At 60.7% G+C, this 27,287-nt stretch overlaps 1 protein-coding gene across 4 annotated transcripts; it reads left to right on the forward strand.

Moving 5' to 3' along the window:
- Positions 1-600: 600 nt before the first annotated feature.
- Positions 601-27,287, forward strand: ADD2 (adducin 2). 4 transcript variants are annotated; one of them, XM_070765072.1, is made up of 15 exons: positions 601-729; positions 12,898-13,108; positions 13,851-13,986; positions 14,671-14,822; positions 15,020-15,100; positions 15,722-15,871; positions 16,541-16,684; positions 16,843-16,941; positions 17,292-17,468; positions 18,611-18,868; positions 19,859-19,978; positions 20,721-20,810; positions 21,535-21,691; positions 21,896-22,027; positions 25,746-27,287. In XM_070765072.1, exons 2-15 carry the CDS (start codon positions 12,926-12,928, stop codon positions 26,060-26,062), a joined length of 2,196 nt encoding a protein of 731 aa, XP_070621173.1. In that variant the 5' UTR covers positions 601-729; positions 12,898-12,925; the 3' UTR covers positions 26,063-27,287. The 4 variants fall into 4 exon arrangements, with proteins under 4 accessions (XP_070621173.1, XP_070621174.1, XP_070621176.1 ...); XM_070765073.1 differs by having other exon boundaries at positions 648-729; positions 12,925-13,108; XM_070765075.1 differs by having other exon boundaries at positions 651-729; positions 18,653-18,868.

Here is a 27,287-nt window from a genome sequence, read left to right on the forward strand (position 1 = left end):
TGGTTTCCGCAGCCGCTTGCTCGCCGGGCTTCCTGGGGCCGCCCCCGACCAGGCCCCGCCGCTGCTGCCCCCTCGCCCGGCCGCCCGTCGGGGCCCTTCGGGGAGGCCGGCAAGGGGCGCCGGGCCGTGGGGCAGCCGTTCCCGGGCAAGACAAAGCGGCGGCCGCTCCCCGCCCTCCGCCCCGCCACACACCGCCGGCTCCTGACCCGCCGCCGCCGCCGCGCGCTCCCGGCCGAGCAGGTGCGGCTGTCGGGGCTTTGGCGGAGCAGCAGCCGGGAGGGCGAGGGGGGGGGCAGGCGCCCCGCCGAGTCCCCCTCCCCTGCCCCCTCCTCCTCCCCTGCCCCCTCCTCCTCTCTCTGCGGCGGCCCTCGAGCGCGGGTAGGGGTCGGGGGGGTCGGGGGCGCTGCGGCGGGCGTGGCCGGGGTCGGGCGGGGGCGCCTGGCCGCCTGCACTTGGGCCCGTCTGCCGCCGGGGGGCGCTCGCGGAGGCGCCCTTTTGTCGTCGTCGCCGGCCGCGCGGCCCCCAGCCCGGTGCAGGTGGTGGTGGTGGCGGCTGCCTTGGGCGAGGCGAGGCGGGGCGGGCGAGGCGGCGGCTGCGGCTGCGGCGGCGCGGGATGCTGTGAGGCGAGTCTCGGCCTGAGCCCCGCGCGGCACCTGCCAGGGCGGCCCATGCGCGCGCTCCGCTCCCTCGCCCGTCTGACGGCGGCCCCGGCACCCGCGCGGACCTGCGGTAGGTGCTAGGAGGGGGGGGGGCAGGAGGGGCGCGGGGGGGGGGGGCGCCTCTCCCCAAAGGGCTCTGCGGGGGCGGGGAGGGGGCGGGGGCGCGGCGGGTCCCTCGGCGGCTTCCCAGGGCGTGGCGGCGGCGGCGGCTGATGCGGGGCCTTTTCTAGGCAAAGCGGCTGGAAGACCCCCCCGAAGGGCCCCCGCCTCCCTTTGTCTGCAGGGCGGGGCCGCCTCCTCCTCCCGGGGCCCCTGCGGGGGGTGGGGGAGAGGGGGGATGGGGGTTCCGGAGCGGCTGAGGAGGCGCCGGGGGCAGCTGGGCCGCGGCCGGGATGGGCTCCCGGGGGGGGCGGGGGGGGCGTCCTTCTTGCGGGGCTGTGGGGCACAGGGAGGCCGAGCGGGGCCCCGTTTCTCCCTCCAGAATCTCTCCCCCCCTGGAAGCGGCTCGCCCTCTTTCCTCGGCCGGGGCTGCTTGGGCTGCGAGGGGGCAGCAGGGGCGCCGGCCAGAGCCTCCACGGACTCCCGGTTTCTTCCCCTCATTCCGGGGCCGGAGTTCTGGCTGAGCTGCAGGGGCAGCGGCAGAACAAGAGGGCCGGAAGGGACCGGGAGATGCTCTAGTCGGGCCCTCTGCCACAGGCCCCTTGCCGGGCAGGGTCTCCCTTCAGAGAGGGAGGGGGGCTTGGCTTTGGGGCTCCAAGTTCCTCAAGGCTTCTGGACAGCCTGGCCCTACGAGAGAGGAAGGACTGCTGTGCAGGCATCGTGCTGGACACCTGGACGGTTATGATGCCACCAGAAGAACTACGGAGGCCCCACAATGAAAGACAGGCAGGGATCTGCGGGAGATCTTTCTTCCACTGGCAGTAGAGCTTGACCAGTGGAGTGTAAGGATCCTCTGTGGCTAATTTGGCTGTCCGTTCCACCTTCAGTCCCTGCCTGCGAGGGCCATGGCGGTTGGTCAGTTGGTCTGGTCAGCCTTCCGCTCTGGCCTCCGTAGCTTCACTTCATGTCTTGCCTGCAGAAATGACCGCTTAGCCTTTCGCTTCTCACGTCACCCTGAACGGAAGGCGGCCATTGCGCAATACGTCCTTGCCCTGATGGGCGCCAGCTGCCTCAGAAAAGCCCCCTCTCGGTTTCCATGGTTACCTCCGGCTTCACATGCTGGTTGGTGCCAAAATGCAAGAGACGCACAGGCCGCCGAGCGGTGGAGACGTTGCCCTCATTCCGTCGAGTCACAATGGAGGCCGTTCCGCTGGAGGAGCCTGGAGGGGGGGAGCCGGTCGGAGACCCCGGGCAGTTGGCAGGGCAGGAGCAGCAGCTGACGAAGCCCCTCCCCTGGTAGTGGTGGGACGGGGCCCTTCCGGAACCCCCCCCCTCACGGACTGCAGCTCTGGCAGCTTCCTGAGGGGGGGGGGAGAATAGGGGAGGGGGCCGAGGGGGTCCTCTCTTGCTCTGGCTCTGCTCCTCTCAGGAGAGGGGGCTCAGCCGGGCAGTGGGTGCTCGGCTGCAAGGGTCCAGCAGAGGATGGCCGGGCGGGCTTGCTGCAAATGCCCAGGAAGCAGAGCGGAGACCCGGCCTGGGAGCCCCCAATACAGAACCGGCACTTGGTCAACTCTGAGCCCCAGTGGGCTTCCGTTGACCCGTTGGGCAGGTTCACACGTTTTGGTCTCAAGGAAACGCAAGGCGATTTGGCCAGCGCTCCCCACTCAGCACCATCCTAGTGGGGCTGCCCGAGTCCAGCCTCTTCGCTGCCCCCTCGGCTCCATGCCCTAGATTTCTCTGCAGCGCAGCCTCTCCCTTCCTGGAGCTTCCCTTGCCCACTGCCCCTCCTCGTCCAAGCGGCTGAAGGACCTCGAACTCCCCCCCCACCTTGTCAGTCGAGGGAGGAAAGGCGGGCAGCGTCCTGCAGGGGAGTCAGGGGGCCTGGTCAGCCCTCCCCCCTCCCAGCCATGGGCTTCCGTCCCTTGGGGGGGTTCATTCTGGGGGGGAGAAAGGCAGACATGGAGGCTCAGAGGAAGCCCCCCCCCCCCGCTGCCCCAACAGCTGTTTGGGGGGGAGATTTTGTGTGGGGTGTGTGTGTGTGATGGAGTGAGACTTTCGCATTAAAAAACAACAACTCTGTTTTTGGAAAAATGCTCCGAGCGCGGAAGTGTGGTGGGCGTCCGATGGTCGGCAAGGGTGGGTGGAAGCGGCTACTCCTCCTTTTTTCCATCCCGGGTTATTCACTGTACTGCAGCAGGCAAATATTATGGGCTGCAGGATACAGGTGTGGGCAGCTCAGTCTTGGCCAGGGCCTGTGTGCACCGTGCGCTCTGAACTGTGGCAATTGACCTGAGTGGGAAGGAAAACAGAGGCCTCTCCATCCCAAGTGGCTCCCGATTCCCACGGGTGCCTGAGCATGGCTGCTTGCAAGGTGGAGAACGGGGCCTGTGTGTCTGTGTGTCTGTGTCCCCAGGTGTGAAGGCGTGCACCTCCCCCACTGCTCCAGGGACAAGGTGGACAATCCGCCCAGTGCAATGAAGCACTTTGGGAAAGAGATGGACTTTTTAACCGGAGGGTTCTTCACACCTGGACTCTTATCTGCCACCCACACCCGGGAGGGAGAGCGCAGAGAGGCCCCCCCCCTTGTTGCCTGGGAGCAACTGATTGTGGTCTTATTCACCAAGTGAGAGGCAGCTGCCCACTGCAGCCCTCCTGGTCTTCAGCTCCTTGGGGGGGGGGGGCACGGAGCCTAAGAAAGAGAGGGAAGAGCTGGAGGAGGAAGCCCCCCCCAGCACAGGTGGATTAGAGCCCCCCTTTCTTGAGAGGGGGGCAGGCGGTCTTTGGCTTGGAGCAGTCCACTCAGGGACCGTCCGCCCATAGTTACACCAACGCTTTTAACAGAGTGACCCATGAGCCTTTCCCGCCCACGGAATCGCTGCGGCCCCCCAGGGTCACGAGATCAGAACTCAGGAGCTTGGCAGCCGGCTCTTGTTGAGGACCCTCGCAGGGTCCTGGGATGGCGGGATCCCCTTTTGCAGCCTGCTGACCAGCCAAGTCGAGGGGGAAGGCGGATCCATTTAAGAACTAATCCTCTGACTAGAAGGTTAACAATTGCAGCGGATCCCTTGACCACTGAAAAATGCGGTGATAACTCAGTGTCTCACTTGGCAAGAGAAGTCTTGGGTTGAGGACTCTTTGGACCTGGATTTGCCCTGCCCTCCCTCCCTCCCAGCCCCCCCCCCCAGAGAAGGAAGAGCCCGGCGGAGGCCTGGAGGTCACCTTCTTGGGCCCAGGGATGGTCCAGGCCGCTTCCAGAAGCAGCACCCACCCACCCCAATCTCTGCCTCTTCTTTAGCCAGAGCTAAGCCGAACTCTGGGCCGGTCCAGCTTCCCTATGGCCATGAAGAGCCATCGCTGGAAGTCGGAGCGGGACGTTCTCTGGGCCAGGGAGGGGTTCCGTGGGGAGAAAACCCCACCTGTGCTGGAACCGGGGAAGCTGGGGGGGGGTCTCTTCACGCCAGCATAGAGAAGCCGCCTTCCCTGACAATGCCTGCCTGGAGAGGGGGGGGGGTCTCCACCTCTGCTCCCTCTCGGAGGCCGGGGGAGTTCTGACTCTTCAGAAGTTTGGTCTTTGCGGTGGGACTAAAACCGAATCGGCCTCCTCAATTTCCTTTGCTTTTTATTCGGAGTCCCAGATTAAAGGGCGTTGAAAGAGTTCTATGGAAAAAGGACATTTGGCTGCTGGTCAGTAAGTTGACTTTCAGTTCTGGAAATCCTGCCCTGGAGCTCTTTCGACGTGGCCCCCAAAGTGGAACATTTGCCCCTTTCTAGGGCCACGGAAAGGCCTGGACAAAACCGCCCTTTCTGTTGGACGGTTCTCTTGATCTGGGGTCTCCTCTCCCCCCCCTGAATGGTCAATAGAGGAGGAAGAACGTAGCACTGTTCTCTCTTCTAAGCCAATCATAAACCCAGAATCACTGGAGTAGGAAGCAGAGAGCAGCATTTGGGGAAGGAGCGTCTACCAGGTCTTAAACGTGGTTGTGTGTGTGTGTGTGTGTGTGTGTGTGTGTGTGTGTGTGTGCAGTTGCTGGGGAAGAAATGAAGGCCCACTTACCTGTTGGGATGGCAAGGTCTGCAGTCCCAAAACTACGCAGGCCCAGATCAAAGATGAGTTCACAAAATGTATGATTGCTTTCAGTTGCAACGCACAATTAAATACAAGATGACCTCCCTTTTTGTCATTTAACAATGAAAATTAATTTCTGGAGGGGGGTGTATAGCCACACTCTCAATATGGGTGGTGCCATGCTTACAACACTATGTGCTGTGGCTTTAATTATACCACGTCCTGTCGGACACAGTAATTAATGTGTTGTGATAAGAAGCCATCTGCAGAAGCCCCCCCCCCCCCCGAGCTCCTGGTGGTGAAGCCCCCGAGGGGACCGTCTGCCTGTCGGGGCCGCGTGGCCAGGCTCGCTGGTCCCAGCTGCTGTGGGCTTCGGGGCAGGGCAGCCCCGAGTGTCCCTGGGGAGAAGCTCCGGCCTTCCTATAAGGCTGACACTGACCTCTCCTCTGCACTCAAGGGCTGCGTGTGTATTGTTATTCTGGGCTTGTGTGCTGACGTTGTTTCATTTGCGTATTTTTGTACAGGTTGGACTTTAGGTGCGTTATTGAATGTAATGTGTTTTCCCCAAATACTGCTGGGCAATTCTCCCTAGGCAGAAGAAGGGTTTTCACGGCCAGATAGTTTGAGACGGGCTGATGGTTCACGACAAGGCAGTGGCAGCAGTGCTTGCGTGCTTGTTGTGCCTTGTAAGTCTTTGCCACAAATGCAGCAACTTTGTGTAAAACGTGAATAATGTTGAGGCAGGCCTCTCAGTGTAAGTGTGGGAGCTGCTCTGCGTGTCTGATAGCCTTTCACCACTGCAGTTGTGGGCTTCACTTGGGGCTCTGTGTGTCTGCAGATGTGCACACCTCTGTCCAGAAATGGAGTCAATGATTTGCCAGGATTTCCATGACTGCAGAATCCCTTGGGGGGGGGGGTTGGTTTCATGGGACCTGAAATTGAAGGGGACTCACCGGCATCTTCTAGCCCAGCCTTTTGCAATGAATCGGGCAGGGGGCTCCGGAGAGGGGAGGGGAGGAACAAGGCATGGGGGCATTTTGGCTCCCAACACAGCCCCTGCCCTCCCAGCACCGTCAGTCTCCTGCTCCTGTGTCCCCCCCCCCCCCCGGTCTCCCTCTGCGGTGGTCCTCCCAGGCCATGAATCCCCCTCCTCGTTTGCCTGTCCCAGAATGTGACTCCTTACATTTCTCCCTGTTGAGGTCTCCTGCAGTCTCTGTCATTCTGGGTGTGGGCTGGGCCTCCCAGGGTGGCCTCCGCTGCACATGATGACAAACGTGGCATCGGACCAGAATACCTCCGAGACCACCTTCTGCCGCACGAATCCCAGCGGCCGATTAGGTCCCACAGAGTTGGCCTTCTACAGGTCCCGTTGACTAAACAATGTAATCTGGCAGGACCTCGGGGAAGAGCCTTCTCTGTGGTGGCCCCGGCCCTCTGGAACCAACTCCCCCCGAGATCCGAATTGCCCCCACCCTCCTTGCCTTCCACAAGATGCTAAGACCCATTTATGCCGCCAAGCATGGGGGGGTGTTAACCCCCTCCTCCCTTCCTTCTGATTCACGCATTTGTGAGTGGTGCGATTGTGCTGACCTGTCTGTTTTTTAGTAATTATGGTGTTTAATTTGGTTTCTTATCATTGGATTTGTATTTTATTGCTTTTGTGAGAATTATTATTATTATTATTATTATTATTATTAAGCCACCAGTCCTACCCCTTTGCTGTGAAGCGGGGGTGAAACCTAACACACACACACACACACACACAGCTTCCCTGGTGCGAGCAGTGGGTCCATGCGCCTGCTACACACACGAATGGCGCTTGCCACGTGAGAGGTGGGTGCGTGAAACTTCACTCGCGTGAGTGGCGGACCCTTGCACCCACACGAGCCGGGGGGGCCCTTGTGCTCCCGCGAGGCTCCCCTTGGGTGAGCAGAGAGTGCCCCCACCTGACGACCCTCCGTTCGTGCGCATGGGACCGTGTGTGTGCGTGCGCGAGCGAGTGGGCACCCTCTGCCCCCGTGGGTGGGGCGTTGAGCATGAGCTCCAGCCCCCCCCCGGCTCGTGCGAGTGGAACCTCATGCGCACACACCGCCCCCCCCCCACTCAGAAACCCAACTATGAAGAAGCTAGAAAGCCAATCGGTGCAGCCTGTGGTGCCATTGTTGGGAGGGATTCCTGAAGTGAATCTGAAATTAAAAATGCTTTTTTTGTCAAATTTAATGACACAAATCCCGTTGTTATATTTTTTTTATCGGGAGCCACTTCAAAGGCTTTTGCGAAGATTCATATAGAAATTAAGAACGTCATTCCCATCTACGGAGTTTACGGAGAGGGGCGGCATACAAATCCAATAAATTATTATTATTATCTCAGAAAAAATGCAAAAGACAAAAAAACCCCAAAGCTTCCCCAAGTGCGGGTTGTGTTGGATTGCAGAGGCAGCGATGTTGTCCCGAGCACAATCCTTGTGGAGGCTTAAATAGAGTCTCGTTTCAGCCGCTGGTGCTGTGGAGCTGTTCAATCCCAGGCACATGTACACGCTTTAATTTGCTGCCAGCTGTTCAGCTCCATTTCCCTTGGAGGCCAATTAAAAAGGCCCTGTTGTCAACAAATGCCAGTAATTAAAGGCAACCGAGAGGCAGAGAGTCAAGTTCCCAGGTGGCTGGGCTTAAGTGCAGGGGAGCAGATGGGCTCTGGGGCTCCGACCCGCCTCTCCTTGAGCTCTGGCTCCTGCGAGCAGGCCAACAGGCAGCAAACCCCACCCTCCCTCGTAACTGATGACGCTCCCTGGTTGGGCCACGAAACGTCTGCACACAGCCAACCAGTCTCCACTGCTTCAGATCGTTGGGAGGTGAATCGCGGATTTTAGGGGACTGCCCCGTTTCCCTTTCAGAGCAGGCGTTTTGGGGGGGGGCAGGGCTGAGCTGGCTGCTGGAGGCTGAAGATCAGGAGAAACGATAATGCCGCTCTGTGCTGCACCAGTGAGGCCACACTTGCAAAACTGCCCCCAGTCCTGGTGGTCCTGATACAGCAAAGAGGCCGGGAGACCCTGGGATGAGGAGTGCAGGGAAGAGCCACAAAGAGGGGGTCATTTGTTAATTATCACTCGTTTGCTGCCAGTCTTGTGGCTATAAAGGGTCTGGAGACTAAAGGGAGGGAACCGGGTGTGTCCAGCCTCTTGAAGACAAGGGTCAGGGTGGGGTTGGGCGTACGTAACGGCGTTCAAGCGGCTGCCCCAGAGAAGAGTCCACCTCTTCTGCACGGCCCCTGAAGGCTGACCTGGGGAAAGGGCTCGGCCTGCCGCCCACACTGGCCATCGCTTGGCCAATCATGGCTATAAAGGGTCTCCTGTTGACCAGGGGGTTGAGGCCCCTCCCATCCCTGTGGGGCTTTTGAGAGGAGGCTTCCGAAGACCCCTGGGCTCCCCCTCCCAGGATTATCTCTTTTCAAAGTTTGTCTTGGGCCGTTAGGAAAAGGCCGGGATGGCAGCGCTGCCCCTCGTCCTTCGTGCTGTGTCCTTGCCGCCACCCTGAGCCTCCTCTCCGTCCTCCCAGGAGGAAAGTGAGGAGGGCCCCCTCCCCCCTGGAAGAGGGCAGGGTGAGACCCCCGCCCAGCCTGCTCCGTTCTTTGCAAAACCCGCAGGCCCTGTGGGGTCTTGGGGCTCCGGCCAGCCCAGGCTTCTTCCGCCGGACCCACACTTAGAGACCCTGTCCACTTGGAGGGAGCCACAGGACGTGCCCCAATAGGAGCCCCTGGGACGGCAGTGGGAATGCCACACGCTCTGCCGGTCCAGGAATACGGCACTGGTTTTCGGACACTAGAGCTGGACTCGGATGAAACGCCCGCTTGCCTCTCTTCTTCTTAGCAAACGGAAGTTTTAATCCAGAAGAAAGAAATTCTCCTGTGCCTCAAAAACCAGAAGGATTTTCCAACCCACCTAAAGTTTGGAATACAAATCCTTGGTGGGCAAAGGGCCCCCTGACATTGTTGCTGCCACGGACCAATTTGTCTCCAGCGCCTCAAACGTCCCCAGTCTCACCTCCGGCACCTTCCTGGGAGGCAGCGGACGAGGGTCGGTGTGATGACGGGCGTGGGAAGAGCGCATGCCTTGAAGGTGGGAGATTGATCCAGGGCCAGAAGTCCCAGCCATCCATCCTGCGAATGGTGGGTGATGTCTCCAGCTCCGACACCTACGAGCCCCAGCCGCCCGCTGCCCCCTCCCCTCCCTCCCAGGACGCTCGTAAAGGCCACGTTCAGGGCGGGGAGGGGAGGCCCTTTCGGCACAGGGCCATATTTCAAAGATTAATTGTGCCCTGGAGGCGTGAAGCCCACAGACTCTGCTTTATGCTCCCTCTCGGGGGGGGGGCTCTTCTCTGCTCCCTTTCCTGACACATCAGGGTGGCGGCTCAAAGCTCCGGCCCTGGATGGGAAAGGTGGGCACAGATGACAGTGACGCCTGTCGACAGATGGCTGAAGACGTGCGCAGTCAAGGATGCCAACAACTTTAAAAAGTTGGGTTCCGAAATAAAATGTTGCATCCGGTTCTGAGTCACCAGAAGCTGGCCGGACTCGGGGGGGGGGGTATGGGCTCCCTCAGCCATTTCAGGTCATCGCTATCGGCTCCCAAAGCTGGTCCAGAGTCCCACTTGCCCGAGATGAAAGGTGCGTGGCCAGAGCCGCAGAAGACGACAGCAGCAGCAGCGCCAGTCGAGCCAAGGCCGGGCTCCGTTGCGAGAGGGACCCGCTTGGAGCTGCCTCGGGGGCCCTGAGGGGCCCTTGGCAGGTCATCTCAACCCCCCCCCCCAGGGGAACACAAAATCATTCCAGGATTATTTCATGGTGGGCAAAGGTGGATAGTTTAAAAATTGTTCACCAGAAGCCTAATTTGCAGAGTGACGCAGTGGCCCAGAGGTTTCCACCCATCCACCTGTCGCGTCTTGTTCTCCCCTCAGGTGCGTTGGAGAATAGCTTGACTCCCTCTTCTTTGGGGCAACCCCTGAGGTGTTGGAAGGCTGCTATCCTGTCTGCCCTGGTCCTTCCTTTCATTAAACCTGCCAGGCCCAGGTCCTGCAACCGTTCTTCATGGGTTTCAGCCTCCATTTATCCCCGAATCCTCTTTCTTGCTCTTCTCTGCACTCTTTCTAGAGTCTCAACGTCCTTTTTGTATCGTGGTGACCAAAATTGGATGCTGTATTGCAAGTGTGGCCTTATAAAGTGGCATTAACCCTTCGCGTGATCTTGATTCTCTCCCTCTGTTGATGCAGCCTAGAACTGTGTGGGCTTTTTTGGCAGCTGCTGCCCACGGCTGGACCCTGTTTAAACGGTTCTCTGACTCCAGGATCCCCCTCACAGTTGCTCTGCAGTAACAGCACCAGTCAGGTGGTCGGCAGAAGCGCTCTGCTTCCTTGCCTGGGGGGCCATTAAGAATCTGGAGCATCTCCAGTTACAACAGGCTGAGCACGTAGAATGAATCAAAGTCCAGAGAGATACAGAGAGATGGACGTGCGTTTGCTCTGAATTGCCACCGGCATCTTTAGATATTTGCAGCTAATTTTGCAACTTTTCCCCCTGACCGGAAAAGAAAAGGCGGAAACCCTCAAAGACTCCTGGTTTGGAGCCTCTGCCCCGCTTCCTCCGTGGAGCCTCTTTGGGTTCCCCCCCAGAAGCTCAGGGGAGACCCTGGCCCTGCCCCACTCTCTCCCAGACCCTCGCCTGGCACTGGGCACAGGGCGGCTGGCAAGGAACCTTCCTGTCGATTTCAGGTGGGCGGCAGAAGCCGGGGTTGAAGGGCCAGAGGTCACTCACGAAGGACGGACACCCGGTCCCTCTTGAGGCCTGGGAGGAGATTGTGTCCAAAGCCCCCCGAGGATGCCTCGGCCGAAGACTTGAGGCGCTCCGGTCAGTGGGATCAGAGATGATCTTCCGGCTGCATGGAAAGGGCTGGCCTGGGATCAAGGGGGGGGCGCTTTCTTCCACCCTCTGCTCAGGAGTGGACGTCAAGGCAAAATGGGGGTGTGGAGGAAGAGCCCACCGAGAAGTAAAATGCGGGATCTGACTCGAACGGGAGACAGAACCCTGGAGCTGGAAGGGACCCCTGAGGCCATCCAACCCAACCCCTCTTCAGCACAGGGACCTCAGATCGAGCCTCTGCTCAGACACCTCCAGGGAGTGTGTGTGTGTGTGTGTGTTTGAGGGGTTGGGGACAGTGTCAGGGGAGCCCCCCCCTCCTGCCTCCCAAGCTTTGAGACGAAGAGAGTTAAAAGCCCTTTGAAATGGCTCCGCGGCCAGGTTTCGAAAGAACCACGTGTGCAGTTTGAATATGGTTGTGGTTGTTATATGAACAAGGTTGCAGAAGTGGAAGCGTTGTTGTGAGTCTGTTCAGTTGTGAAGAGGCAGTGAAACCATCCCTGCTCTGGGACTGGATGGCCGAATTGCCCCCTTTTTCTCAGCCTTTGGGTTGCTGTGGATATCAAAAAAGGGGGTTTGTCACCTTGTGCAATCAAAGACTTTAAAACATTTCTGTTTTGGCACTGGAAAGATTTTGTTTCAGAAAAAGGTGTTGAGACCCTTCTCCCACCGATGGTTTCTCCTTCACTTTTGGAATAGAAGGTTTTTGCCCCCATGGACACAGCAAAACGGTGCCTGGTTTCTAGCAGTGGCTCCTGGGGGAGAATCCCATCCCTTATTCACCCTTAAGCAATTGGGCTCATCAGAGCTCGGAAAGCCTGTTGCTCTTGCAAATGGCATTTTTTTTCATGATTAGGAAAGGCAGAAAAAATTCTGTTGAATGAGACCAGAGGTCAGCTCAGAGGGGCAGAAAATGCACCTCCCCTCCCCTCGTTGCCTGGGACTGTGGCCGCCTGCAGGGTGTCTGGCCTGGCCGGGGGTCCCTCTGAAGCCCCTCCGAAGGTGGCCCTCCCCCTCTGTTGCCCCTCCGGGACCACCACCCCTCCTTTGGGCCCTCTGGATCATTGGGGCCTGATCTGGGACCTCCCCATTGGGCCCTGCAGAGAGAGAGGGGGAGGGCCGGGCGTTTTCCCACCGCACAAATCCCAGCAACCAGTGAGGTCCCACAGAGTTGGCCTCCTTAGGGTCCCGTTGACCAAACAATGCCAGCTGGTGGGACCTAGGGGAAGAGCCTTCTCTGTGGGGGCCCCGGCCCTCTGGAATCAGCTGCCCCCGGAGGTTCACACTGCCCCCACCCTCTTCGCCTTCCGAAAGAGTTTAAAAACTCATCTTTGCCGCCAGGCCTGGGGTCCCAGGCTTAGATCTTCCCCCCTGACCAATGAATGTTTTGGTTTGATAGTTGAATGAATGGTATTGATAGGTTTTTTAATTAGAATTTTAAAGATTGTTTTTAATGTATAATTAACTGAATTGTTATTAATGTTCCCTGTTTTTTCTGTACCTGCTGTGAGCCGCCCCGAGTCCTTGGAGAAGGCGGCATACAATTCCAATTAAATCTTAAATCTTAATCTTTCTCTCCCCCCAGCCCCCCCTCCCCCCCTGGTGTCACAATGCCAGCCTTTATTTTGGCACCCCCCCCCCCCCCCGGTTGGGACATCTGGGTAACTAGGCAACCGGCCCCAGGCCGCCATCTTTGGAGAGGGGGGGCAGCAGGGAGGGGGAGAGAAGTGGGCCCCACACCCACATGGTCACTTGAGGCACTGGAGGGGCTGTTGCCCCATTTCACGACCGTTCCCCCCCCCCAATTGCTTCTCAGAAGGTCACGGAAGGGGGTCACGTGACCCGGCAACTGTCATGCATCTGAGACACGTGACCTGGGGGGGGCTGCCACGGTCGTGGGTCACTGCTTTCTCCAGTCCTGTGGCAACTCTGAAAAGTTTCTCGTGGCCCTGTTCAGAACTGCAGGATTCCTCTCTTCCCAGGCAGGAAAGTGAGCAAAGAAACGGTGGCCGTACTGGACATAAGGAGTTCTTTTCTCCCGATCCGTGGGCCCAGCTCAGACCCCGGGAGTGTGTCTGGTGGATGCCACGTGGAGGGAGGGGGGGATCCCTGGCTGGGCCATCACAGGCCCCTGAGACCCCTGCCTCCCGTGCTGCTTCCTTCCAGCTCCCCAGAGTTGACCCTCCATTCCAGGATGAGCGAGGGGGCTGTCTCCGAGGAGGCCCCGTCTCTCCCGGCCCAGAGCCAGCCTCGCTTTGACCGGTTCTCGGAAGACGACCCGGAGTACTTGCGCATCAGGAACATGGCTGCCGACCTGCGCCAGGACTTCAACCTGATGGAGCAGAAGAAGAGGGTCACCCTGATTCTGCAGAGCCCCGTGAGTGGGGGCCCCTCAGAGGGAGGAAGGGGGCTAAAGGCAGGAGGCGGGTGAACCTTCCTCAAAGGGCTCCTGCCTGACCTGCTCTGAACCGGGCTGCCTCCCCAGGCTGAATCCATCCCCCTTGTCTCTGCACTGGAGCCAGGAAGACCCCCCACCCTCCTGGGCTACATTTCCCAGGCGCTGGGGGGGGAGTAAGCTGAGGAGAACCCCCCCGAGCCCGAGCCCAGCTCTTTGGGCCACAGCTGCTTTCCAGACCTCCGTCCTGGGCTCTCTTCTCGGCCAATGACCACCCTTCCGGGGCCCCAGCTAAGGTGGCCCTGCAAGAAGTATTTGGACTAGTAATGTTGGACTTATTTAATGAATTAATTTTGGAAGCGAAAACGCCAGAGACTTAGACTGGGCAGAGAGTGGGATGGTTTAGCTCTTCTTGGCAACCTCAGCCTGACCGAGAGAACTGGGGAGAAAACTAGGGGTGAGGTTTGTGTGGAAGGACTGTGGACTCCGTTGTGGCCCCAGAGAGGGTGTGAGGGGCGGGGGGGGGGACAAATCTTTTGCCCCCTGTGCTTGGGTCCCCTTCAGCCCTGCACAGACAGACCCCCCTTCCCTCGAGCCTCCTCGGGGCCTGGCCTCCTGTCCGAGGGGAGCCGCTTCCTCCGGTCCCTTCCGAGGGGCCCCCCGGCCCCACCTGAACTGTAGCCACGGGCTGCCCGGGGAGTCACGCTGACGGCCGTGTCTTCAGTCTTTCAGGGAGGAGCTGGAGACCCTCATCCAGGAGCAGATGAAGAAAGGAAACAACGCCAACATCTGGGCTCTGCAGCAGATCGCCGACTTCATGGCCAGCACGGCTCCCTCCGTCTTCCCTCCATCCCCCTTCAGTAGGTCGGCTCCCCACCCGGGGTCTCTCGGCTCCTCCCCCACCCTCTTGAGCCCCATGCCCATCCCCCCCCGCTTGAGAATGGCCCTCTTGGGTGGGGGGGTCTGTGGCTGGGTTGCTCTCCCTAGAGCGCAGTGCCACTAGTTGCTGGATTTGATACCCAGGCCTCCCCTGGGCCTGCAGGCTACAGAGGGCCAGGCTACCCCCACCCCCTTGCTTGGGGGCTGCCTCGTCTCTGAAGGCCTATGGGATTGTGGGGTGCAGTGACCGCATCAGCCAATGGGGAAACACACCTCCCCCCCCCCGGCTACACCGCCCTCCGCTGAGCCTCGGCTTCTTTGCCCGGTGCAGGCTGGTCATGGGGCTGCGTGACAGGCGCTGATGTGCTCACCGGGGAATTTGGGGAGGTGGACGGCCACACATCTTAAAAGTCTCCAAGGCTGAGAAATGTTTCCTTGCAGTGTAAAGAAAGATCCTTTTGGAAGACCTGCCTTTCACAGGAGGGAAAAGTCTTGAGGGGCTGCACTGGACTCCCTGGGTCTTGAAGCGAGCACAGGGGGGGGGGGGAGAGAAGGGAGCGTTTCCTGAGCGGCAGTGGGGTGGCAGGAGCCCCGGGAGTGAGCAGCCCAGCCCCACAGCCTCCCCAGGCTGCCCAGCTCCGGTGGTGTCTGGTTTTCTTTGGCAGGCCTTTCAACCGTGACCCCCGTCAACGACCTCCACAGCACCGATGCCCTCTCGCTGGCCAAAGGGGAGCGGCTCATGCGCTGCAAGGTGGGCAGCGTCTACCGGCTGCTGGACCTCTACGGCTGGGCGCAGCTGAGCGGCACCGCAGTCACCGTGAGTCTGGCCGTCCCCGTCTGCGAGCGGAAGTGACCGCTGGGTTTCTTTCAGCGAGATTTCCCCTTGGGCTTGGAGAAAGCGCTGGCCTTTTGGAAGGGAAGTGCTGGGCACAAGGATCCGGGGATCCCACCCAGCAGTCACTGCTTATGTTCTTAACCCATGAACGAAGGAGAAACCCTCCCTCCCTCCCACAGCTGAGAGTCAACAAAGAGCAGGAGCACTTCCTGGTGTGTCCCGAGGGCCTTTCGTGCCATGAAGTCACAGCCTCCAGCTTGGTGAGAACGCAAAGGTCGGGGCCCTGGCTGTGTTGACCCCAAGCAGACAGTCTATAGAGTGGAAATGCTGGTCCTGGAGAATGGGGACAGGGGACGACACCCCCTCGAGAGTTCCTCAGCAGCAGGAGACAGGCTGCCCCTCCCCCTTCAGAGATCTTCTTTGGAAGGCAGGCTCCGCCCTGAGTGGATCTCCTATGCCTGGGCCAGGGAGAAAGGGGGGGGGGCTTCTCCAGCAAGGGGCCATTTCCGCCCATTCGGATTTGGCCTTTGTGACGCCCTGTTCTTTTTATCTCCCGCATTTGTTCCTCGGTCTCTAAGCCCCTCTGGCTCTTCAGGGCCCATGGTCCACAGCCTGCCAGCCTCCCATGTCTCCTGGGGTCCACCCAAAACCATTTTTCCCTGTAACTGACAGGGAGCAGACGGACCCAGAGGGGCCAAACTGTCTAAGGCCAGCAAGCCCAGAGAGGTCGTGGGCTGGTTCTCCTGGAAGCTGGGGGAGAGTTTGGGATCCCGGGATCTCCTCCCCCGCTTAGACACACTCTTGCTCCCCTCCCCCCCACCCGACGCAAGAGAGCTGCTCTGGGGTCCTCAGCTGAAGCAGGTGCCCCCCATCCCCCCCAGGTCAAAGTGAACATCCTAGGGAAGGTGGTGGAGCAAGGCAGCACCAGCTTCCCAGTGGATCCCCAAGGCTTCAGCCTCCACTCGGCCATCTACGCGGCTCGGCCGGACGTGAGATGCGTCATCCACCTGCACACACCCGCCACCACGGCCGTAAGCGCAGGGATTGGGGGGGCGTGGGACGGGGGGTGCAGAGACCCGGCCAACGGAGCCTCAGGCTGAGGGAGGGGCAAGAGAGAGAGAGCCCCCCCATCCCCCTTCCATCCACCTCCAGACTCCTGCCGCCCTTGGGGTGCCCCCCTCGCAGGGGATTCTCTTCTGGGTGGGCTGAGTGGGCTGGGATAACCTGCGTGGGAAGCTGGACGCTGACGTTGCCCCAGGGCTGGCCTAGGAACACGTTGCAGCCTCCAAAGGGGAAAAGGGGGTCACATCCCCAAGCAAGGAGCCCCGACGGGAGGCAGGCTGGCCCTCCGGAAGGGAGGGAGGGGGAGGAGCCCCCCAGGAAGCAGCCCCCAGGAGCCGGGCGTGGAGGGGACGGGGGACAGGAAGGCCTCTGGGCTCCTTCCGGGCTGCGGAAGCCCTCGTGGTGGGCTGAGGGAGGGGGGCGGCGTCCCGGCTGGCCCCTGTCTCTTGGGGGGGGCTTCTTTGTTAGCTGCCCTGCAGCTTTTGAGGGTTTGCAAGTGGAAGCCAGTTTGGCCAGTGGTTCTGCTTGTATCTCGCAGGACATTCTAATGTTAAAAAAAGGGGATTCCTTCCAGAGAAAGAGGGAATGCCGTTGGGGCGTGTGGGGAGAGGGAGACCGTTGCTTTCCCCCCTGCACAGGTCTCCGCCATGAAGCAAGGCCTACTGCCCATTTCCCACGATGCTCTGCTGGCGGGGGACCTGGCCTGCTTCGACTTCAATGGGGACGTGGAGGGCGAGGCGGACAGGACCGAGCTGCAGAAATGCCTTGGACCCACCTGCAAGGTCTGGATTGAGTCCTGAACCTCGGCCCACTCTCTGAGCCCAACTGGGGCTTCCTCGCGTCGGGAGGAGAGGGAGGGGAGAAGCCCACCCCACCCCCGAGGTTCCGTGTTCTTGTGCTGCCTCTCTCGGAAGCCGTTTCCTGCTGTTTCTGTGGGCAGGTGTTGGTCCTCCGGAATCACGGCCTGGTGACCCTCGGAGACACGGTGGAGGAGGCCTTCTACAAGGTCTTCCACCTGCAGGCAGCCTGCGAGGTCCAGGTGAGCTCCTCACGGGCAGACCGGAGGGGGGGCTCCGTTCAGAAGGGGAGGGGCTGCAGAGATAACACCCCTCAGGGACAATATTGTCTTCCCCTCCCGCGTCTCTCTGGCATGGGAACCCATTGCCACGACCCCTTGCTTGGAGGGAGGGGGGGGTGATTGACGCGCTTTCCTAATATGCTGGTTTTGGTCCCATTCTCGTCTTGAGGGTAGCTTGCAATGCCCCCAGAATCAGGCCTCAAGTGTGGGTGGCAAGATTGCCCCCCCTCCCTTCCCCCCTCCCCACAACTTCCAACTGGTGGTCCAGGTAGCAACAGCCGCTCTCCTCTCTCGTCCTCCGCCTCCTGCAGGTGGCGGCCTTGTCCAGCGCTGGTGGGCCTGAGCATCTCATCCTCTTGGAGGGAGAGAAGCAGAGGCCCCACGATGGGGGTCTGGTCCGATGGGCGGGCAGCACCTTTGGGCCCATGCAGAAGAGCCGCCTGGGGGAGCAGGAATTCGAAGCACTCATGAGGATGCTGGACAACCTGGTAGGTTTGCCAGCAGAGAGGTGGTGGTGGTGGTTGTTATTTATTAGATTTGTATCCCGCCCTTCTCTGAAGGCTCATTTTCCCCCCCCCAATGCGCCCCCCGGCCTTGCCATAAGCCCAAGTGGGTCTTTGGAGGGAAGAAGGCAGGTTCTGCAGGGCTTCTGCTGCCCCGTCAGAGGTGGAGGCCTTGGGGAGAAAGAGCGGAGCTACTGAGGGGCCACGTTAAACGCTCCGTCTCCCCAGCTGGGCAGATTAGTGCGGTCTTCCCTGCAAGGCTCCGTGTGGCCTTCCAGCCTCTCTGTGGAGTCCCAGGGCCCCTTCCCCTTTTCAGAATGTGGAAGGAGTTTTGCAAGACAAACCAGGTGCATCGGTCAGTGGCCTTAATAGGGACCTGCAGCTCCATCATTAAACACACCGGCTGCTAAACAGGAAATCCCACTCCTGCAAGCGCACTCTCCTTGCCCCTCCCCCGGCTTCGGGAATGCGCTGGGATCATTAACAAGAAGGAAAGGAAAGTTTGTATCTACGTTTGGAAGGAAAGGGAGGGATTACAAGAGAGTAAGCAAGCGCTCCGTGGAAAGAGGCAACGAAAGGAAGATGCCCATTGTGTGCGTACCCACTCCCTGACCATCCCACCTTCTCCGGTCTCTCTGCTTTGGAAGGCGTGGGAGATTGCCTGCAGGATGGCCCCCTCCCCTTGGCAGAGTGGAGGGACTGGAGGAGATCCCAAGGGAAGAAGCAACAGAACACGGGGGCTGCCATGGCCACCGCCTGGCTTCCAAAATATCTTCCCCATTGAGTGCTGGTGTAATCTCCTGCAATCCCTTCCGCTAATCTCTCCATTCTGGGGTGTGTGTGTGAAGAGCCAGTCAGGCACACGGCAACCCCCGCTGACGGCAAAGGGGATCATGTGACAGACGGAGGCCTTGGGGGGGGGGTAATACGGGCACTGGCCACAGAGTTGTGTTTTCGGGAATGCCGTACGTGCATGCGAGCACCCGGGGGGGGTCTGTGTAGCATCCACGCAGGAGGCGTTTCAGGGTTTGGGGCCCCCTTCCCCATGCCAGAAATTGCCAGAGCTGCCCCCAGGTGCGGAAGGCCGGCCGGCCCTTGGGGTGCAGTGGCTGCTTCCTCCCCCGCAGGGCTACCGGACGGGCTACGCCTACCGCTACCCCTTTGTCCAGGAGAAGACGAAGCACAAGAGCGAGGTGGAGATCCCGGCCACCGTCACGGCCTTCGTCTTCGAGGAGGAGGCCCGTCCCGTCTCCACCCTCCGGCCACATGCCCAGAAGCAGCGGAAGGAGAAGACCCGCTGGCTCAACACGCCCAACACCTACCTGCGGGTGAAGGTGGCCGAGGACAGCCAGGGCGGCACCGGTGGCCAGAGGACCAAAGCCACGGTTAGAAGAGGGGGGGCACAAAGCGAGGAAGGGCCACCGTTCTGTTGGGGGGAGCCGGGCCACGGATTCCCTCGCGGGGAAGAAGACCTGGGGGCCGGTGGGCAAAACAGCTGGGGAGGATCGGGGGGATGTGCGAAGGGGAAAAGCCAGCAGGAACAACCGAGCGCCAACTGGCAGTGGGGAAGAAACACGGGGTCTTGGCAGAGCCGCCTGGGCAGCAGAGCCCAAGGGGGGGGAGTCTGGGGGAGCGGAGAGGTTGGGCCTCCTGAGACTGCGCCGGGGGTCTCCTTCACGGCCGTCGCAGAGATTGGCTGACTCCGCAGAAGGAGGGGGGCCCAGACGCCTCTCAGGTGGGACGCCTTGCATCGGAGCCCCTCCGTCCCGAGCGGTTGTGGTGTCCCAGTCCAGGAGCCGGAGCAGCCGTCCAGGGCCGGGGTGCCTGCCTGCCAGCTTGTGGGCTTCCCAGGGGCCATGGCTGACTGCCTGATAAGGCCACGTTCCCAGCTGGGGAGCCAGAGGATTGGTCAGAGTGTGGGGCTGAGGAGCCTGGGAAGGAAGAGCTAAAGCCAGGCAGCCTGGGGGGAGGGGGGCGCAGAATTCAGACACAGGACGGTCACAGGCTGCTCCGTGGGGGCTACAGAGGAAACTCCCGCCCCTCCGAGACCAGAGAAGGACGAGATCTGCCCTGATCTCCACACTGTGCTAGTTGCCCGAGCCCATTAAGCAGCCCTGAGCTTCATTGTCTGGGGGGGGGTCAAAGGAAGCCAGGAGCCCCCTCCCCTCCCTCCTGAAGCCCCCACCCCCTGCCCTTTCCAGGGAGCAGAGGGGAGGCAGCCAGGAGGGATGCTTGGCCTCCTTCTTTGGGGGGGGGGTCAAGGGCAATGCTGGCTGGACTGCCTGGCTCTGCAGACGCTGGGCTCCCGGGGGGGGTCCCCACAGCTGCTCCAGGGGGGCCCTCGGCCTTTCTCTCCTTTCCCCCACGTTTTCCAGTGGATGAAGGCGGATGACGTGGAGAAGTCCAGCAGTGGGGTCCCCATCCGGATAGAAAACCCCAATCAGTTTGTGCCTCTCCACACAGACCCCCAAGAAGTCCTGGAGATGCGGAACAAGGTGCGTGGAGCTCTGGAGCGGTGCCCCCCCCGACCCCCCCCAGGGTCTCTGCTCTGCAGCCGGGCTGCCTTCCGCTCCCCTTGGGGCTCCCCAGAGGCAGGGGGGGTGGAGGCGGCAGGCCAGCTGCTGGGGTTAGAGAGGTGAGGCCTGCCCCCCACCAGCCCTGAAGGCCCCCAGGTGGCCTGATTCATCCTGGGGGGTCCAGGTTGGTGGCTCTGGGGAGGAGAGAACCAGCCGGCCTTTTTCAGCTCCTGAGCACAGCTAAGCACAGCCCCCCCCCCCGTTCAGCCAAGAGGGAGGGGGCTAAACCTGCCCTCCCGGTTTTGGAATTTGCACCATGGTCAAGCGCGCCTCCCCCTTCGGATGGGGGTTGGGCTGGCTGCCCTCCGAGGCTCCCCCCGGCCCTGGAACCCCTTTTGTGCCCAGCCTCCTGCCAGCGACACTAATGGCGGTGTGAGGTCCTGGGAAGGAGGATGCCTGGCCTGCAGGGGGCGCCCTGGGGGGATTCTGTGCCTTGCAGTCACGGGAACAACCTGGCCCCCTCCCCTCCTCCTTCCGGGTCTACTCTTTCCAGGGAGGGTGCACGCACACACACACACACACACAGACACAGGCAGGCCTGCCTCCCCTGCGGCTCCCTCTCTCCTTGGCCCCAGTGGCCTCCTCCGCCTCTTCCTGCCCCTCCCCCCCCCGGCACCCTCTGCTCCCCCCCGTGACGGGCCGGTCTGTTGTCTCCCCACAGATCCGGGAGCAGAACCGCCAGGAGGTGAAGTCGGCCGGCCCCCAGTCCCAGCTTCTGGCCAGCGTGATCGCGGAGCCGAGCAGGAGCCCGGTAGGCCCCACAGTCTGGCCCCCTCCAGCCACGGAGGACGGGCATCCCAGGCGGGCTGGAGGGGGAGCTCCGCCCTTGGCTCAGATCCAAGGCCACCCGCCTTCCTCAGGCCAGCCCCGCCAGGCCGGCTCCCTCACCCCCTGCTCACCAGTCCTGCTGCTGTGGCCAATCCGCTGCGGGACAAGAGCTGATTGGTTGGTTGGTTGGTTGATTGATTGGATCGGATCCCCATGCCACCCCTCTCCAAGGACTGGGGGGGCTGACAACATATAAAAAGGTCCCCTGCCTGCCCGTGTAGAGGGCCATGTGCACCGGCCCCCACCCTCCTGCCCCCTGTGTGTCAGGTGGGACGAAGTGGGGCCGGGCTCCTTCCGCAGGGGGCAGGGGGGCCGGCAGGGGGGGTGGGCTGCCTCCCCCCGTCTCCTGCTCTAAACGTCCAGGGCGTGAAGCTGGCCAAAGTGAGGGAGGGCCCCGCCCAGGTCGCTTGCGGCTTCCGGCTGACTGGTGGGGGGGTGCAGGGGCCCCTGGCTGCTCTTCCACGCACCGTGGGCCGTGCCGTGGCACCTAAAGTCTCCTCTGCAGTGCTGCTTTCAGTGTTGTGTATACACAACCAGCCACCCGCACAGACACGTCGCACATGTGGATAGAAAGTTGGTGTTGGACTCAGTTGTGGCCTGCAGACGTCCAGGGGATCGTTGTGCACACCGTGTCTGTATTGTTGCAGTCCACCGAGAGCCATTTGGCCGACGGGCAGGCAAAGGAGGACTCCGGCGGGGAGGCCCCTCTTGAGCCCGAGTCCCCCAACCCCTTCAGCCAGCTGACCGACCAGGAGCTGGAAGAGTACAAGAAGGAGGTGGAGAGGAAGAAGCTGGGCCTGGACGGTGAGTGTCCTGGGACGGTCATTGGAGGGAGGCCTGAAGGGCTGCAGCGAATGCCGCGAGGGACAGCCGGACTCGCTCCCGGTTCAGAGAAACCCGGGAGTGTTTTCAGGGTGGTGGGAGGAAACTCGGGAGGGGCAACTGTTGCTCCACTGCCTTTGTTTCCAGTCTGAGCTCCACATCTTCCTCCTCCTCCTCTTCCTCCAGGTGAAAAGAAGGACAGCGGTCCAGAGGATTTGCTGACGTCCCCTGAGGAATCCACCGCCAGCCCTCCCGAACGCAGCCCCACAAGGCCCCCGGCCGGAAGCCCTGCCAGGCCTCCCTCCAAAGCGCCGGAAGGTAGGGGCACCTTTGCGGCCGGAACCTCATAATAATCTCTAGCATTGGACGCCAGGTGAGGGCCGGCCGGCCGCTTGGGTGGGAATTTCAGAAATCGCAGAGAGAGAGAGAGATTGGCCTGAGCCGACTAGACGCAGAGGGCAGAGAGCCCATGTCCCTGGCCACCACTGCCTCCGTGGGGGTCTTCTGGTCAAGGCTGCCGGCTGGATCACCTACCCCGATCCGAAGGGTCTGAGAGGGAATCTGGGGGCTCCTTCGGTATGTCAGGAAAGTCTGGGTGGGATCTTCACTCCGGAGAAGAGTCGTGGCTGCCATCTTGACCCTTTGGACAATTCTTTCTTACAACCAAAACACCATATTTTTCTGAGTATAACACACACCCTTCCTCCCCCCACCAAAAAAGAGGGTGAAAATCTGGGTGCGTCTCATAGTCTGAATGTAGCCCCCTCCCCATGTTCTGCGCGTAGCCTTTCCAGGGGCTTCCAGGCAGTGGGAATCCTCGCTCCCACACGGGCCCTGGTTCCCAAAGCCTCCCGGGAAAGTGCGTTGGGAGGCAGCCGGACTTTCTCACAGCCCGCGAGAGAGGCAGCGCATCAGCCCTCCTGGAGCTGCCACATGGTTTTGGACAAAGCGGCTAAACCTGCTTTAACTAAGATTAAACTACAAAACCAAAAGATAAAAAGGCCAGTGTGCGGGTGGCCTGACCGGCACCATGATGGGTTTGTCCCCACTGGACACCACACGGGTGAAATGTGGCTGGACAAGAGCAGCAGCCCTTCGGCTAACATGCCGCTTGGCAGCCCTCCCTAAGCGACCCACAGAGCCGCCCTCCGGCCCCCAGCAATCCGGGTCCTCTGACCGACCTGGAGAGGCTGGAGGGCCGAGCCGGCCTCCAACTGCAGACGGCGGGCAGAGTTTGCCTCCAACGCACTGCACCGCCCGCCAGCCACCCCCTCGTGTGGCTTGTGCCACCAACTCCACGTTCAGCCTGTAAAAGTCGCCTTGAGGAAGGTGCCGTAGAAATCAAAGAAAGAAAGAGAGAGAGAGAGAAGGAAGGAAGGAAGGAGAAAGAAAGAAAGAAAGAAAGAAAGAAAGAAAGAAAGAAAGAAAGAAAGAAAGAAAGAAAGAAAGAAAAGGGCCTTTCTCAAACTTGGCATCTCTAAGGCCTGTGGACCTCCACTCGCAGAATTCCAGCCGGGCGCTGCTGGGGGTTGAGGCCTGACCGTCTTAAGGGTGGAGAAACCAAAGTGCTTCAGGCGCCTGACTCCTGTGGCAGCCTCTGGAGGAGGAAGAGGGGCAGGGACTTCTTCAGCCTTCCCCAGGCACTCGGGCTTCCCTCCTTCAGGGATTGGGGGTCTTTTATTGCGGGGGGTGGGAGACAGCCTCTGCCGAGAGGAGCCCTCCACAAGGGCCAAAGCAGGCATCTCTCCCCAAAGGGGCAGCCGGGCGCCACCCAAGAGAGAGGTGGGCCCACTTGCCTGGCCCTTCCAAGGAAAAGGAGCCCCCTGCTCACTGAGTCAGAACTGGCAGTAAAAGGGGGGGGGATTTTCCGGGTGCTCGTTGCTCACCCAAAGGAGGAGAGAGTGGGGAGGCCCCTGGCCAGAAACACTGCAGCCCCCTCCTCTGCGGCCCTAGGGCTCCTCTAGGTGGGGGGGGGGAGTTGTGCTGGTCTGTCTGTCTGTCTGCCTGCCCCTCCTTCTCCCTTCTCCCTCCGCTCGTCCTGTCCATTGTGTTTGTCGTGTTGGTCTCCACTCTGTCTCCCTTTCTCTTTCCATGTGGGGCTTTCGGCCCAGGAGTGGCCTCGGGCTCTGAATACTTGTCACTTTAGTAAGTATAGAGAGGCCGCTTCCTCCCTTTCCAGCTGCCTCCCTGGGGAGGGGGGGCGCTGGGCCCAGCATGGCTGTGGGTTGCTGGAGCAGTGGAGGCTCTGGGGGGGGGGGCACGGTGATCAGAATGAGCGACTTAGCCTGGCATGCAGGAAGCTTGCAAAAGGTCCGACTTAGCCTGGCATGCAGGAAGCTTGCAAAAGGTTTCAGTTCTGGAGACCTCAGCTACAACAAGAGATGGATCAAATTGAAGGGGTCCAAAGACAGGCTACAAGAATGGTGGAAGGTCTTAAGCATAAAACGTATCAGGAAAGACTTCATGAACTCAATCTGTATAGTCTGGAGGACAGAAGGAAAAGGGGGGACATGATCGAAACATTTAAATATATTAAAGGGTTAAATAAGGTCCAGGAGGGAAGTGTTTTTAATAGGAAAGTGAACACAAGAACAAGGGGACACAATCTGAAGTTAGTTGGGGGAAAGATCAAAGGCAACATGAGAAAATATTATTTTACTGAAAGAGTAGTAGATCCTTGGAACAAACTTCCAGCAGATGTGGTAGATAAATCCACAGGAACTGAATTTAAACATGCCTGGGATAAACATATATCCATCCTAAGATAAAATACAGAAAATAGTATAAGGGCAGACTAGATGGACCATGAGGTCTTTTTCTGCCGTCAGACTTCTATGTTTCTATGTTTCTATGTCCGGGGGGCTGGGGGGGGGTGAGGATGGCGTTAGAGGTCCTGGAGATTTATTTACACAGGAGGAAGGAGATACTACCAGGCCAAACTCCCTCCACCTCCCACGGCACGAACCCTCCAGGAGGTGGGCAACTGCTAGGATTTCTAGTTAACCCGATTGAAGGAAAATTGGTCTGAGAGACCCTCCTGAATACCCTTCCTGTAAAAGGACCGGTCACTCCATGGATGAACTGCCTGTCATTTCTCCAGATGTTATTTTTCCTTAAAAAACAAAAGATCAGAAAAGTTCCCTGACTCTTGGAGGGAGAAGGAAGCGGCCTGCTCCCCCCCCCAGTTCAGAGGCACCCGGTGACCAGTCTGTTCCGCCTCGGCCATTCGGTCCTGGGCCACTGGAAGGTCGTCTTCCCTAGCCGGGTCTCGTGCAGAGGGGCAGACAGGTTCTCCCCTAATGAGGCCATGGCGCTGTGGGCCGCCTGCCCCCCAGAGAAGGTGCCTGCAAGTCCTTCCGTCCCAGGCTCCACCAGCAGCGGCCCCAGCCGGCCCCTGGGCAGGGGGCTCCAGGCAGAGGGGTCCTCCAGCCCCCATGAACAGGGGGAGGCCCCTACGGAGAGCCCCCCACGCACAGCCTGAGGCACAGTGGCACTCCCCCCCCAGGGGACGTTTGGACGACCTCTCCCGCCACCCGCAACCCCATTGGAACAGGGGGGGCTCTTGCGGATGTCTGGACTCCGGCCTACTCTCCGTCCTGTTCTCTTGGTGTATGCTTCTCTTTGGCCCCCAGGCGCCCCCCCCACCCACCCCAGCAGCCTGCCAAGGACCCTGAGGCTGGGCTCTTTCCCCCTCCCCCACGCAGAGGGGAGGGCATCGTGCAGCCCACTCCCAGGGCCCCGTCTTGGGGAGGCTGGTTTTGCTCTGCCCCCCCTTTCCTCCAGACCAGCGGGGGCCACGGGGGAGGGAGGGGGGGGCCCTGTGCCTGTTTGCATGTGTTGGTGCAGCACCGTCCTGACTTTGAAAAAGAAAACTGCCCCCCGCCCCACCTAGCTCTCCCGGTGGCCGGCCGGCCTTTCCCCGCCTGTCCCCTTGACTTCCTCAGCCAGCCTGCCAGAGTGATCCGGGTCTGGCCGGCCTCTCCTGCCTGGGGCCTTCAGGGTCAACGCTTAGCCCTCCTTTCTGTCTCTTTTCAAGGGGGGAAGGAGCCGGGCGGCAGCGAGGGTCCTGCTGATGCTGAGGCTGCCGCAGCCAACACGGTCGGGCCGGAGGCGGTGGAGGTCAACGGGAGAGAGGACGGACAAACGGTGGAGGAGCTCCTCAGCCGAGGGATCAGCCAGCTGACCACCAACACCGACACCCCCGAGGGCCCCAAGGACAAGTCCGAGCCGGTCACCAGTGGGCCCGTGAGCCCCGAAGGCTCCCCCTCCAAGTCCCCCTCCAAGAAGAAGAAGAAGTTCCGGGCCCCCTCCTTCCTGAAGAAGAGCAAAAAGAAAGAGAAGGCGGAATCCTGAGCCCCCCTTCCGCCCCCCCACCCACACTGCCCCTTCTGCTGCCCTCCCCCCTCCTCTCGCCTTCTGCCGCCCCCCCTCCGATCTCCCAGCGACATCCTGAGGACGACGGGGGAGGCTCCCCGGAAAGGGTCCGTCTTTCACAAAGGCCCCCCAGAGGAGCCTGGCTTGGACTGGCTCTCCTCCGGGGGGAGACCAGGAGCGCCTGAGGCCTCGTCCCTCTTCCACCCGGGTCTGGGGATCCGTAGGGGCAGCCACGCGGGAGAGCGCTGCGGGCGTCCTGAGCTCCGCATGGGAGGGAGGGGGTGCGTGCCCCGTCTTCCGGCCGGTGGCCCTGGCACAAAGGCGGGAAGCCACGGAGTGCCGTCCAAGGGCTACCTGGGGGGCCCTGAAGTAGGAGGGGGGCAGGGGCCTCTCTTACACTTGGACGTCGCTCTGAACCTCAGGATGAGTCCTGCCCTGCTGCCGCAGCCGCCAGAAGAACCACCTAATACTTATTGTGGGGGGATCTGGGCAGGAGGGCCCCCAGCACCTCCAGCCTCCTTGACCTTGCAGCGGGGTCCTGGGGGGCAGCACACTCGGAGACGGGGCGGCCAGCGGTTGCCCTCCTGCGTGGTTGCAGGAAGGGTGTGATCCTCCGGGGACTCCTCCGAGCAGCCCCCCTGAGACCACGGATGGGAGCCACTCCGGGTGAGTGAATGAGGTGCGAAGAGGGGACCCAGGGGGCCATGTGGATGCTAGGGGGGTCTGCACCACGTGTCTTGAGTTGGGGCAGATGCTGAATTGCACCGATGAATATCGCAACGTCTGGTCTGCAGCGGGAAGAGAGGCAGCCGTTGCCCCGCGGGTCCCTTGCTGCCCGGCCCATTTCCCTCTCGGTCGATGGCCGAGTCTCTTCGGGCCTGCCGTCCAAAGGGGGATCTGGAGCCCCCCACTCTGGAGGGGTCTCGGGTGGCGCCCCCCTCGCCTGCATCGTAGGTGCAGCTGCTATTCCATGTCAGCCACCTGATTTCTGCCGCGTCCATTGGGAGCATCAAGAGCCGAGAACACACATGCACGCATAGAGTTACACACATGCACACCCACTGCCAATAACAACTTGTGCAACGAATGCTACTGGAGTTGCCATGGATTAAGCTTGTAGAAGTAATTTCTCACTGCACTGTTAAAGAATATTGTTATGCGTAAATTATTTACTGAAGTGGTGATAAAGTGTGCTGCGACCACA

The sequence above is a fragment of the Erythrolamprus reginae genome, chromosome 12 (genome assembly GCF_031021105.1).
Source record: "Erythrolamprus reginae isolate rEryReg1 chromosome 12, rEryReg1.hap1, whole genome shotgun sequence".
Lineage (NCBI taxonomy): Eukaryota > Metazoa > Chordata > Lepidosauria > Squamata > Dipsadidae > Erythrolamprus > Erythrolamprus reginae.

What these genes read in the sequence shown, in the direction of transcription:
- ADD2 (XM_070765072.1), top strand. Translation starts at nt 12,926, where the DNA reads ATGAGCGAGGGGGCTGTCTCCGAGGAGGCCCCGTCTCTCCCGGCCCAG. An exon ending in AAGTCACAGCCTCCAGCTTG is followed by an intron (nt 15,101 to 15,721) that starts GTGAGAACGCAA and finishes CATCCCCCCCAG; the next exon opens with GTCAAAGTGAACATCCTAGG. An exon ending in TCCCTCCAAAGCGCCGGAAG is followed by an intron (nt 22,028 to 25,745) that starts GTAGGGGCACCT and finishes TCTCTTTTCAAG; the next exon opens with GGGGGAAGGAGCCGGGCGGC.